Consider the following 13,413-nt stretch of genomic DNA (forward strand, 5'->3'; position numbering starts at 1 on the left):
TGCTGTCTTGTTTCTACGATGGATTACCACGGCCAACGTAAAAGAAAAAGAAAAAATCATCACATGAGAATAAAGTCGTAATTTTACAAGAAAAAATCGATACTTTTTCAAAAACAAAGCTAGTGGTGTAAGCCTCTCTCCACAGTACGATTAAACCCATCAATGCAGCCATAGATGGTGATGCCAAGAGGTTTTAGTTTATCATAGGATTCTGTGTGCCATAATACATTTGGACCTCTGCATTTGTAATCAAGGCGGTGTAAATGGCGTGTCGCTGGAAATCCACTCCTGATGGATCAAGAATCTTCTTCTCAATTCTTTTCGTTGCCCTTATACTGAAAATAAAATATGATGTCGATTCACAAAAAGAAAATTCAGTATTTTCTTATTTGTTAACTTAAGGCAGAGGTAACAATGTCCTCTACGTCTCTCATAACTTGATTTTCTTCCTTAGTAAACAGTCTTATGTCTCAACTTTAATCTTCTAAATTCTCAGTTTATAAATAGTGAAATCATAACTTTATTCTCATAAAATATTGACTTTTTTACTCATACATCTACAAGTTTATTATGGGAAATGTTGACTGTTTTCTCATAATGTTATGACTTTATTTTGTAAAATTACAACATTTTTCCTATAATTTTACGACTTCAGACATTTTTTGACTTATGTTTAATTTTACTTATATTTTATTTATTCATTTTATTTTTACAGTGGCCCTAAAAGACTGACATATGTTTCACAATCATTTACTGCAAAGACGATAGTCGGTTGCATTTTACAACACTAAATTATTTTGCTGCACTTTAGTTTACAACTTCTAAATTGCAAATATTCCAATATTATTGTTATCATGGTTTGTGACCTTTGCTGTTGACCTCTTGGTCAGGTCACCCTTGCAAAAGAGATCTTGATCTCAATGGTTTTTTTTACCTGGTTAAATAAATATTTATGGTTTTCTTTTTGTATGTCTTTTTTTTTCAATCTGCCTGATTTAATGTATTGATGTTTTTGTTTTAACCTGTCTGCATCTGCTTATAATTTCTTTGACAATGATAAAAGAAAACTTTTTTTTTTTTTGTCATAAGTGTTTCTTTCATTTATTTTATCATTTACTCATTGAATGTTATTTACCAATCATTCACTGTTCTGGCTTAACACGTCGCCGTTTAAAATAACATGGCGGTCTGCAGTAATCACATGACTCATCACAATTGAAACTCTTCCTCTCTGATCACATCATTATACGATGCATTTACTTCTTTGAAAAACTCCATTACTTCAGAATTAAAAATAGTTCTCTCCTTAGTTTAATGCTCAGAGCTAAGTGACGGCTATTAGCAGCTCGGAAAGCATTTCTGGCTGTGAGGTGTTTGTGCATTTTCTAAAAACAAGGATGCAGCTGCAGGCTGGAAAAATCTCTTTTTTTCCTTTTCTTTTTATTATCAACCAAAATTTTAGGTGCCCCATCAAAACCAGACATCATCTTTGAAATCCTTTATTGGGTTCTGGAGAGTGATGATAAACGGCGTATGAACGCCGGAGTGACCGGAGCCTCGTTTAAAATCAACAAAACTGATTACAAAAAATAATTTAAAAAAAAAATCACGACAAATTCCTTAAAAAGCAAAATAACCTGTAAACAATAAAATAACACTTTATGTTTGTTTTTGGTACAAAATTAGACTTGTTAACCTAAAGGCTGGTTCAAAACTGCTGCCATTTGCAACCACCCCCCAGTGGCCATTTAAGGAACTGTAACATTAATAATTTTCCTGGTTAGCTTTAAATCTGGTAAAGGAAATGTGAGGCACGAGAAGATAAACAAAACTGCAAGTGAGCACAATTTTTGATTAATACCAGTGTAAGTATTATCCGTGGAAAGAGAAAAACAAACAAACAATCATGTTGTTCAGGTTTACTGCATCGCTGTTTTGCGTAGCTGATAGTCTTCTGCAGGCTACACCACACAAAGACCTTCCAGCAGGCACTGAGGGAGACTTTCAGTTGAGTGTGAAAAAGCCCAGACGAGATCCAGCACCTCGAAGTTTGAGGCTAAGGTCATCAGTGGGAAGAGAGTGGAGTGCCATCTTTGTGTTCTCAATGAGTCACTGCTTCGAGAGGAAGAGTTGAAATATCTGGAGGCCTCGTTCAGAGTAATGGTGTTTCATGAAGAAGAGAGCCGAGCAAAAAGTCTTAAGCTGTGAATTCACCTGTGGCCCTAAAGTGTAGGTAACTGAACCCGACAGAAGAAGAGACTATGAAGGCAAGCAACAGATTCTACTGAAGGCTGAGGAGTTTGACACAAAGGAGGAAGAGTTCTTTCCATTTGAGATAGGATTGGAAAAGATTTGATGGAAATAGATGGGGAGATTTTAAGGAAAAAATTTTAAGAGAAAAACATGTTATCTTTACCCGATAACACTTTATATTAAAATTCCTTAACAAGCTTTGTTAACGCATTAACAAGCATTATAAATTAATTTATAGGGTGTTAGTGACACATTTATTAGTACAATAAGTCTAATAAGGTTTATTAAATTAAAACATTTACAAGCATTATTATTAAGATGTTTATAAGATGCTAATGATACTGAAACATTTGTTAGGCATCTATAATGCCAATAAATGCATCATTAGCATCTTAAAAACATCCTTATAGTAATGCTTGTAAATATTTTAACAATGTAATTTAATAAACCTTATCAGACTTATTGTACTAATAAATGTCTTACTAACACCCTAAAAATTCTATTATAATGCTTGTTAATGCGTTAACAAAGCTTGTTAAGGAATCTTAATGTAAAGTGTTACCCCCTATTTTTCTTTTCTAATTTCAAGTGTTTTATCATCTTGTGTTTCAGTTTTCCTTGTGTTTGTTAAAATGTTCCCATCCATGAGGTCCATCCTCTGGATTCGGTTCCACGTCTCCTCCGGTTCCACGTCCTCTGCATTCGGTTCCACGTCTCCTCCGGTTCCACGTCCTCTGCGTTCGGTTCCACGTCTCCTCCGGTTCCACGTCCTCTGCGTTCGGTTCCACGTCTCCTCCGGTTCCACGTCATCTGCGTTCGGTTCCACGTCTCTTCCGGTTCCACGTCCTCTGCGTTCGGTTCCACGTCTCCTCCGGTTCCACGTCCTCTGCGTTCGGTTCCACGTCTCCTCCGGTTCCACGTCCTCTGCATTTGGTTCCACGTCTCCTCCGGTTCCACGTCCTCTGGATTCGGTTCCACGTCTCCTCCGGTTCCACGTCCTCTGCATTCGGTTCCACGTCTCCTCCGGTTCCACGTCCTCTGCGTTCGGTTCCACGTCTCCTCCGGTTCCACGTCCTCTGCGTTCGGTTCCACGTCTCCTCCGGTTCCACGTCCTCTGCATTTGGTTCCACGTCTCCTCCGGTTCCACGTCCTCTGGATTCGGTTCCACGTCTCCTCCGGTTCCACGTCCTCTGCATTCGGTTCCACGTCTCCTCCGGTTCCACGTCCTCTGCGTTCGGTTCCACGTCTCCTCCGGTTCCACGTCCTCTGCGTTCGGTTCCACGTCTCCTCCGGTTCCACGTCCTCTGCGTTCGGTTCCACGTCTCCTCCGGTTCCACGTCCTCTGCATTTGGTTCCACGTCTCCTCCGGTTCCACGTCCTCTACATTCGGTTCCACGTCTCCTCCGGTTCCACATCCTCTGGATTCGGTTCCACGTCTCCTCCGGTTCCACGTCCTCTGCGTTCGGTTCCACGTCTCCTCCGGTTCCACGTCCTCTGCGTTCGGTTCCACGTCTCCTCCGGTTCCACGTCCTCTGCATTTGGTTCCACGTCTCCTCCGGTTCCACGTCCTCTGCATTCGGTTCCACGTCTCCTCCGGTTCCACGTCCTCTGCATTCGGTTCCACGTCTCCTCCGGTTCCACATCCTCTGGATTCGGTTCCTCGTCTCCTCCGGTTCCACATCCTCTGCATTCGGTTCCACGTCTCCTCCGGTTCCACGTCCTCTGCATTCGGTTCCACGTCTCCTCCGGTTCCACGTCCTCTGCATTTGGTTCCACGTCTCCTCCGTTCTTGGCACACTTACACTTACTTTTTCTTTTAGGAAAGGCACTTTTATTTCCAGTGAAACATTTAGTTAGGAGTTCATTCCCCTCCTTTTTTATTTAAGTTGCTAACTTTGCCCTAATTCCCCGAGTTTGAAGCAGGAGGATCTTTGTGGTTGAAGACTTTTAACCTACTTCATGTTGGACTTCAGTTCAAAGGAAGGTTGGGACCAAATCAGGAGAAATGTTTTCAAATGTTTCAAAACATGATTACATCATTTATACAGTGAGCAGTTCAGCCTGCTCTTCATCTAGAAAGTTTTTGTCCACTCTTGACCAAAAAAGAAAAAAAATTGGAGTCCAGTTCCAACCATAGTCACTGGGACCTCTTTTTGATGAAAAACTAGTTTTTCTGCATAACCTTATCTCGTCAAACCTACATTTCAGTTGTCTGTGGTGAAAAACCTAATATTTGTCATTATTTTCGAAAACCTTACCAAATGCTAAAACGTGCAGGAACATTCTTTCAACATATTAACTATCTTGCATTGCTGCAATGTTCTCTACAAGTTTGAAGTTCAGTTTTTGTTGCACTAGTTACTGCTAAAGAAATCATTTAAAAGGTTAATAGAAGAGTTGATGCAATTGTTTTTTACAAAATATTGGAGAATGTTCAAAAACGGACGATTACTGTGGTACTTCCTAATTTGATTTTGTTTTTCCAAATCTCAAATTCACAGGATAAAGGTATTTTGTTGTTTTCATTAGCAGGTGGGTGGATGTATAGACAGAGTTATCAACCTCTAAGCTTGTTTCTTTCAATCAGTATGTGGTCATGCCACTTTTCTTCAACGTTTACAATCCTTTAAAGAATTTATTTTCATTTAAAAATATAAATACTTATATCTATAATTTTTTTTAAACACAAAGTGTAATATATATTCTTACTGCCGTTTGTCACTACCAATAATCTCATTCTTTTTAAACACAATTGCTGGTAATTTAGGAAATGGTTAAAGAAGCTTTAAAATACTGTTAAGAGAAAAAAAACACAATTTTTTCATTTATTGTTGGAAGATTATTAGACCTTGTTTTTAAGTTTCTGTGTTTGACCAACAAAAAAAAAACAATGAAAAAAAACATGACAAGTCTTCCAATTTTGCCTTTTTTATTTCACCAATTGAAATGCCGAATTAGAAAAACCAGTTAGGGGACGTGCAAATGCTTTTTAATTGACTGTTTTTGTTTTAGAAGACCTAGTACGCTTTAGTGCAGGCTCTTCATTTTATTTTTGCTATGTCAGAGTGGCAAAAGTTCATGTAGAAAGCCGTTTGAGGTTTGGACGGTCTTATTTTTAACGATTCTTTTCAAGAATTTTAAATCCCAATTTATCAAGAAAAGCTAAGTTTCGGTATGCAACAAATAAACGTGGAGACACGTCTTTAAGAAGTGGGAGAAGGCCAAAGGGCCCGGAGAAAACCCACACGCGTGTAACAGGACCACATCTGTCTTTTTAACTACAGACTAAAAGACAGATACGTTTAGCGCATTCTTTAGCGATATGAATGCTCATTTGATCTCAGTTATGTCCAATCTTCTTTTATTATTTGAGATCTGTTATGGAAATTACAAAGACTTTATAAATGTTGATGTTTTCGTGATTAGCTGATTTCCCTCTACCACCCTCATCTAACACTGTGGATTCTATTTGCTTGTTTTCGGAAAATAGTCAGATTCCCTAAACACAATGCAACCTTGTTAGACTTAAGTACGCTTCTAATTAAAATGATTTTTGAGCTTCTAATTTGACGTTTTTACAGAGGAATTAAAAAGCTTTGGCTGGTTTTTGCACGTCCCCTCCTAGTTTTTAGGTTTTTCTTTCTGCCAATTAAATCCATTTGGTTTGGGTGGTGCACGCTCCTCTCCTGCCCAAGCTCTCTCTGAAGACGACGCCAGGGGGGGTTAAAGGAGCTGCAGAAAAAGTGTGTAACAACCCCCCCCACTAGCACCACCAGCACCACCATCACGCCAAGGAGTCCTGTTGAAAAGAGAAGAACAGCATGTCAGGAAATGACACTGCTGGAACATCTAAAGCTTGATTTTGGAGACATTTACTTTTTTACATACTGTAGTGATTGTCTAGGATAACAACTCACCAATATTTGAGACACAGAAGGTCCTGCCAACTCTCTCTGGAGGACATCCGCACACGGCATCCACGAAGGTCACAGCAACACAGACGAGTCCCGGTCACTGGAACGAGGAAAACGAGGCAGGTCTTTCCGGGAGAGTCAACATTAGCACAATCAGTGGAGACAGAGAACCCAGAAGAACACCATTTAACTTTTGTCCAGTTTTTCTGTAACTACTTGTATCTCCACCCCATCTGGATTTTCAATTATACTATACTACGTTTCTTTTAACAACATTCTGTTTTTTAATGCTGCTTGGTGCCGTGTTTCCAAACATCAAAGCAAAGGAAGACTGAAAAAAAAAGGAGTGTATCGTTTAAGTTTGGGGTACTTTAACAAAAGGACGTAGTAATCATGGGAAATGCCACTTTTTAAACCAATTCCAATTCTAAATCTGGCATAGTTTCCTAGGTAGTACAAAGAGTAAAAACTTTCATTTTATAATATTGCCATCATTTGCCCCTAATGCAGCTAAACTTTAGTATTTATCATTTTCCCTTACACTCTACATTTATATTCTAAGGTCAATTTAGGTTTGTGATTTTTGCTAAAATTTCTAAACTTTTTAAAATTTCAGACTTTTGAGTTCTCTGTTCCTGTGTGTGTGTGTTTGTGTGAGTGTCTGTGTGTGTGTTTATCTGAGCCATGGATGGTGGAGGAGGTCTTGGAGGTTGGGGCGCTGTTCTACGGAAGTATCTAAACATGCTTGGAAAAAGTCTTGGCACTCTGGAGAAAGTAAAGTAAAGTAAAGTAAAGCTGAAGGTCAGAGCCCGAGTATCCATGCAGAGACAGATTATTTCTTACCTTCTGACAGTTCATCGTCAATCATCTGATCCCCTTCGAGAAAATGTAGTGTAGAGAAATCGTTGCAGTAATGGAGGGTCTCATACAAAACTACTCCAAGCTGCCACACTGTGGTTGATCCAGGGCTACAAAAGCCTCTAAATGCTTCTGGGGGAGCATTTATGGGAGTTCCTGGAAAAAATAAAATAAACATGAGTCATATTCATGCTAATTTTCCACGTTTTTATTTGTAGATGCAGATCTTCTACCTGAAAATCCTCGAAGGATGGAATCCTTTTCTGCCATGCAGCTCACTCCAAAGTCTATAAGACGAGCTTGTGGTGTATTTGTGTGGGTTTGAATGAGGATGTTGTCAGTTTTGATGTCTTGATGGAAGATATTTCTGTCCTCGAGGTCTATGGCTGTGCGAATTAGCTGTGTCATTATGATCTGAAAGAGATAAAAAAGAAGTAATAAGCTGAGGCAGCAAAGCCCAAGCCTCCTTCTAAAACAGCATCCACGCCGGCCTCGTCAAGATGCGTTCAGGTTCACTTCCAATGAAAAGTCTATGTGAATGTGGGTTTCGGGCCGTCACCTTTAAAACTCTCAATATGCACTTTTTTACGCCGTTTTCAAGCTCCACGTACAAAACACACGGCCATTGAACATGTGTAGCAAGTCAAACCAGGTTGAATTTTGACCAATCGGGAACTCAGATTTAGTTGTAAAGTATGGATGACATCCCCTCCAATTCACAAAAGTTTACATTTTGTGCCTAAATCGAGAGATTTGCACTGCTTCAACATTTTGCACCAAGCCTCTTCCAACTGTAGGTGGCAGACATGGGCTGGGAAACAGTGGATAAAGGCGAAGAAGCCCGCCCCTGCTTGTCCAGTGTGAACACAAAGGGCTAAATGTGTGTTCAAGAAGCCACGTTTAGCACGTTCTTGTACCACGCATCATATATGTAGCTTTAGAAGTACTCTTCTTTCTAATGTTCTGAACCTGCTGAAAGCTACTTTTGCTTCTGCATTGAACGCTTAACTACTTTATGAAACAAGGTTGCATTGAATAAACGCTTCAGCTTCAGGAAGTTTCTGCAGAAACAGACAGAACATCTCAAACCAACACAGACTGCCACTACCTTGGCTTCTTCTTCTTGCAGTGTGCCTCCTTCGCTGTCAGTGTAATGACGTAGGTCCTCACAAGGGATCGGTCTCTCCATGACCAGGAGGATTTCTCCACCGATCTCATACCAGTCCAACAGGGCTACTGGCGCTGCTTTTCCATCTGAATGAATGGACTCATCTTGTAACTTTAACATTATGGCCACTTCAGAAGGAACCATTTTTCCATTGCCATCGTCCTGAAGAATCAAAACAAAGAGAGCAATGAGGAAGAGAAGCACAGAAACCCATTTAGACCAGAGATACTCCGAAGAATTTGGCTCAAGCAACTTACCATTTTTTTATTTGTGATTTTACGTTTGAAAATGTGCTTGACGGCTACCTGCAAGACACAAACAAGAGCATCTCTGAGTGTGAGATGATCGACAGGAGGATTTCCCCTCCATCAAAATCTATTTTAATTGAGACCATTTGGACCACAAACATCAACAGTCTGATCATAAATGAATATACCCAAGTACTTTTCTCATGCTTTTATAAAAAATCTCTAGCTCATTTACTCTAGAAACACTTACTGGTAGGTTGTCAGATTTGCGAAAGCCACTGAATATGGATCCATAACCTCCTGAAGCAAAGTAATATTCTTCCACATATTTGGCTTCAAATTTATCTGAACACAAAAAAACAGAAATGCAATGTTAGTTCATTTATTATTGAAAATTATATTATTAAACATAAAGTAACAGTATAATCAAACGGAAAATTGTATTAAATCATCAGACCTTTATCGGTTATCAAGTCGTCCCTCTCAGTTAGCTCTGAGGAAGTTGCAATCTGTTTGGCGTCACAGGAACTGGAATCTGAAAATGACAAGAAAAGGGTTTTCTTATTGCACAGCTTTTCTTTTTGTACACCTCTACTACCCCTTTGTGCTAAAACTTAGAGGCAAAACTGTATTTAATTGTTTTTCTAAATATGTTTTTTTTTTTTAAATGGGCTGAGCAGTTTAAGAAGCAACCTTAGGAAAGTTGAACCACAGACGGTTGCTTTGATTGTAACAACTAAAACATTTTAAGGTTCAGCACAGTTTAAATTAGAGTGAGTGCTCAGGAAATGTAAAATATGCTGATGAAAAATAGAGACATTCATTTGGTTGCAGTGTTAAAGCAGACTTTAAAACAAAGACAACTCATTTTTACTTTTTGAGATAGTCCAAGCGGAGTATGTCCTTAATTTGTTATGACAGTTTTATTTTTTTTCTTGTCCCTCGAGAAAACCATGAGGTCTGTGTCAGCTTATTTACCTTTTGGAGGAGTTTTCATCTTCTTCGACTCTATTGTTTCTTCTTCCTCTTTGTCTTCCTGTCTTTTTCGCTTTAGTGTTTTCACTGGGGTGTTGGTAGATGGTTGGGAAGGCTCAGATTCAGAAGACTCAATTGGTTCCTGGTTTATGTGTTTATTCTTCTGTTTCTTCTTTCTGGAGACAGGCTGCCTCTCAACATTTTTGTTTTGTCCATCATCTGGAGATGCCTTATCTTGTTGTCCCATGCTAGTGCTAGACTCTGAAAATGACAAAAAAAAACAACAACAACAACAAAAACAGCTTAATTACTATAGAATATTTCTTTTATATCTTCACCGTTTACTGCTCGAGCTCACAAAGTATGTCAATGTGTTGGGGGGTTGAGATGTTATCACAAAAACCAAACTTTAGCATTTTTACGAAGCAAACGTGTGACTAAAAGTTTTGCTGGGACTCTCATTTACCAGTATATTTTGGATTGTCCATGGCAGAATCTTTGTCCGTGATCGTTTGCTGTTTATTACACAAAAACTTGAGTAAATCGGAAAAACTTTCCTTAGTCTCAAAATACGTGCTTCACTTTAGAGCTCGAAGAATGTTATGGCTTAACCGTGTTGCTAAGCAACTTATAAAATGGGGTTCAATGATATCAGTGATGTCACAGTCTGTTGCTAAGTTACACAGCATGTGACTTTGGCTACTTTTTAGTGTTTATGTTTAAATTGACACATTCTGAAAAGCACTTCAGTGTAAAACCTTTTCGAAAATGTGATTTTATTACATATGTACTGTTGTGAAATGTACGTTAAAGGTTTGGTGCTATAGTCTTGGACAGTTGATTGCTGTAATGAGCTTTGAGGCACACAAACTTGCTCCTACGTCTGACAAAGCCTTAAGAAAAAACCAGCGACTCAACTTTTGAGATGGTCTGGGAGGAGTGTGACAATCTGGTAGTTTTTAATTTGTCATGCTAGTTTTATTTTTTTAATTTTCTGACCTTTCATTTCTTTTTGTAGCACTGTACTGTCCAACTATTAGAGACATGTCCTTTTAAAAATAAATTAGAATTAGACCTGTTCTGTTCAGCCTACAGGTTATCGTGTTGTTTGGGGGTCTGTTTCAGCTCATTTACCTTTCAGTGAAGTTTTCAGCTTCTTTGGCTTCATTATTTCTCCTTCATCGTCGTCTTCCTGTCTTTTTTTCTTGAGTTTTCTCACTGGGGTGCTGGTAGATGGTTTTGTAGGCTCAGGTTCAGGAGTCTCAATTGGCCCAGGGAACGTCACTTTTTTCTTCTTTTTAGGACTGGTCTTCCTCTCAACTTCTTTGGAAAAGCAGGATGAGTTAAAATATTATCATAGCAACACAAAAACTAAACTTTAGCATTTTTACGAAGCAAACGCGTGACTAAATGTTTTGCTGGGACTCTCATTTACCAGTATATTTTGGATTATCCATGGCAGAATCTTTGTCCATGATCGTCTGCTGTTTATTTCACAAAAATCTGAGTAAATCAGAAAACTTTTCCTTAGTCTCAAAATACGTGCTTCACCTAAGAGCTCGAAGAATGTTATGGCTTAACCGTGTTGCTAAGCAACTTATAAATGGGGCTCTCTGATATCCGTGATGTCACAGTCTGTTGCTAAGTTACACAGCATGTGACTTTAGCATTAGTTTACTTTTTGGTGTTTACATATCAATCGGTACAATCTGAAAAATACTAAAACATTTGAGAAAAATGTGATTTTACAACATAAGTACTGTATTTTTCAGACCCAGAGGTCCAACAAATTATATCGTGCATAAAGCATAAAAGCTGTCATGAACTTGATTTGACTACACTACCCATAATGCCAAGAGGAACTAAGCGGCAGGGGATTGGTCAGAATGGTTGATAGGAAGCTTTTATTGTGAACTGAGTTTTAATTGTATATTTTCTTCATTAAAAATGAATCCATTGAATACTTCAGTTTATTTCCAGCTGCAACGTTTTAAATGTCCTAGAATGCTTGAATGGATCACCTACTCCACCAAACCCCTCATACGGGGGAAAAGCTTTTAACAGCCAATCAGAGGTTGTGGCTGTTTTGCTAGGCCCAGCAGCTCTCAGATCAGTTTCTGAGCACGTTTAAAAAAACGAGTCTTTTCACTTTAACCACGGAAAACAGCTCTTGCTGTTCTAGCAGAACAAGCTGTGGAAGACCAGAGAGGCCTCGCTATCGGGGTGTTAGCTTCAGCAATTAACATCTCAGCGGTCATTTTGAGAGATGTAGCGCGGCTGAAATCCACATGTTCAGCTTTGAATCCACAACATTGGTGAGAAATGTGTTCCTGTAGCTGTGATGCTGCACTGTAAACCCGAAGAAGTTACCACAATTATTTTAAGTTGATTAACTTTGTGCAAATCAAATATTGGCATTAAATATGACTTACGTTTTCCTGTTAAGACAACTTAATTGTCATCAGTTACTATGACTCACCAGGTTCAAGTTTTCACAGTTTGCATAACTTAAAAACAAAAATTAAGTACACAACAACAATTTTATCTTAACAGAACTTCATCTTTATTAGTTACCTTCTTGGACAGGGTTCATCACATTTTTTGAGTCAGTAAACTCAAAACCATGCGTTTCAAAACTTAAATATTTTCAGGGAAATGATTGCCTAAAAAGCAATGAGTAGCGGTAACTTAAATAAAGCACAATGTCATAAACATCTGCCCAACAATATTATTTGCTCATTCCCTTCTGTGCAATGTTGAAATGAAAGAAAATTACACTTAATAAAAACGTCAAGACAGTGAACTTTGAGCGACTGCCTGAGCAAATGCAGAGTAGTGCAATATTTTTTAGGCATATTTAGACAAAGGGAGATAACTATTGCTTTATACCAGTGTTTTTCAACCAGTGTGCCGCGGCACACTAGTGTGCCGTGGGAGATGGTCAAGTGTGCCGTGGAGAAATTGCCCTCATTAATCATTCACTGATCTAAAAATATTTCCCATCTCCAGGATATCAGCTCTTTGTTCATCCAAACAGGCCCTGATAAAACAAGTGGACAATACAATGAAGCTCAGAGACGCGAGTCTTTCTGCAAGTTTTCGGCAGTTTTCACACTACATCTCCCATGATGCATTGGCTTAAACGGCCAGTGTCCCAGCGCACAATGAGTCGTCCTTGCGAAACGCCTTGAAACCACAACAAACAAACAGTTTCTAAATTTTCTAATTTAACTTTCATTTCATCTCTTAGAAAAACAGCCGCAACTTCCTGCTTTTCCGGCCACACTTATCACAAAAATGCACGTGAGATTGCGGGGGGGGGGGGGGGGGGGGGCTGTCGATCAATACAGACCATGAATCTCTGTTTTTTTTTTTTTTTTTTGGATGCTGGTGTGCCGCGGGATTTTTGTCAAGGTTAAAGTGTGCCGTGGCTCAAAAAAGGTTGAAAAACACTGCTTTATACCTCCTTATTTCAACTTAGTTTTACATATGTATCAAGTCATTTTTGAGGGTCTGCAACCTGGGTGGTTTTGATTTGATTTGAAATGGTTTATTTCAAGCAAATAAGTAGAAATAATACAGAAAAGCAATATAATCATCAGTCATACATTCATACAGTAACTAATCAAACTTAGGATAATTAGACATATTAATAAATATTGCTTGAAAGGGAGTGGAAGGAAGCGAACTTATATAATCCCACCCCGTTATACTATAACCATTTTATTACATGATTTATCAATATCCGGTTCCTAGCTTTTATCAGACAGAATTAAGAATCATAAGGTATCGATAAAGCACATGCCAAAGATGAATTACTTAAGTATTACGCCAAAAATAACTATTTCAGAAATCAACATGGCAAATGCAGATATATATGCAGATTATATTACTTATAAAAGTCATTCATATGAATAAAACATAATACTATATCAGTAAAGTAGACACAACACTGTTTCAGGAATTTTCATAGCAAAATTTCATCAAGTATCAAAAG

General features: G+C 38.6%; 2 protein-coding genes across 4 annotated transcripts; both read right to left on the reverse strand.

Annotated features, from left to right (window-relative positions):
• Positions 1-3,059: 3,059 nt before the first annotated feature.
• LOC144992900 (uncharacterized) lies at positions 3,060-8,360 on the reverse strand. Its single transcript, XM_078949453.1, has 5 exons — positions 8,134-8,360; positions 7,259-7,439; positions 7,011-7,181; positions 6,171-6,932; positions 3,060-6,052 (listed from the first exon to the last, which is right to left on the reverse strand). The coding sequence occupies exon 5, from the start codon at positions 4,017-4,019 to the stop codon at positions 3,060-3,062; it is 960 nt and encodes a 319-aa protein (XP_078805579.1). The 5' UTR covers positions 4,020-6,052; positions 6,171-6,932; positions 7,011-7,181; positions 7,259-7,439; positions 8,134-8,360.
• Positions 8,361-8,363: 3 nt separating this feature from the next.
• Positions 8,364-11,676, reverse strand: LOC144991199 (uncharacterized). Of its 3 annotated transcripts, none has more exons than XM_078945216.1 (6): positions 10,852-10,995; positions 10,551-10,739; positions 9,420-9,677; positions 8,899-8,976; positions 8,692-8,786; positions 8,364-8,498 (listed from the first exon to the last, which is right to left on the reverse strand). In XM_078945216.1, exons 1-6 carry the CDS (start codon positions 10,889-10,891, stop codon positions 8,364-8,366), a joined length of 795 nt encoding a protein of 264 aa, XP_078801342.1. In that variant the 5' UTR covers positions 10,892-10,995. The 3 variants fall into 3 exon arrangements, with proteins under 3 accessions (XP_078801342.1, XP_078801344.1, XP_078801345.1); XM_078945218.1 differs by having other exon boundaries at positions 10,551-10,736; positions 10,852-10,981; XM_078945219.1 differs by lacking the exon at positions 9,420-9,677 and having other exon boundaries at positions 10,852-11,676.
• Positions 11,677-13,413: the final 1,737 nt, after the last annotated feature.

The sequence above is a fragment of the Oryzias latipes genome, chromosome 1 (assembly GCF_053564925.1).
Source record: "Oryzias latipes strain Hd-rR chromosome 1, Olatipes_Hd-rR_3.1".
Classification (NCBI taxonomy): domain Eukaryota; kingdom Metazoa; phylum Chordata; class Actinopteri; order Beloniformes; family Adrianichthyidae; genus Oryzias; species Oryzias latipes.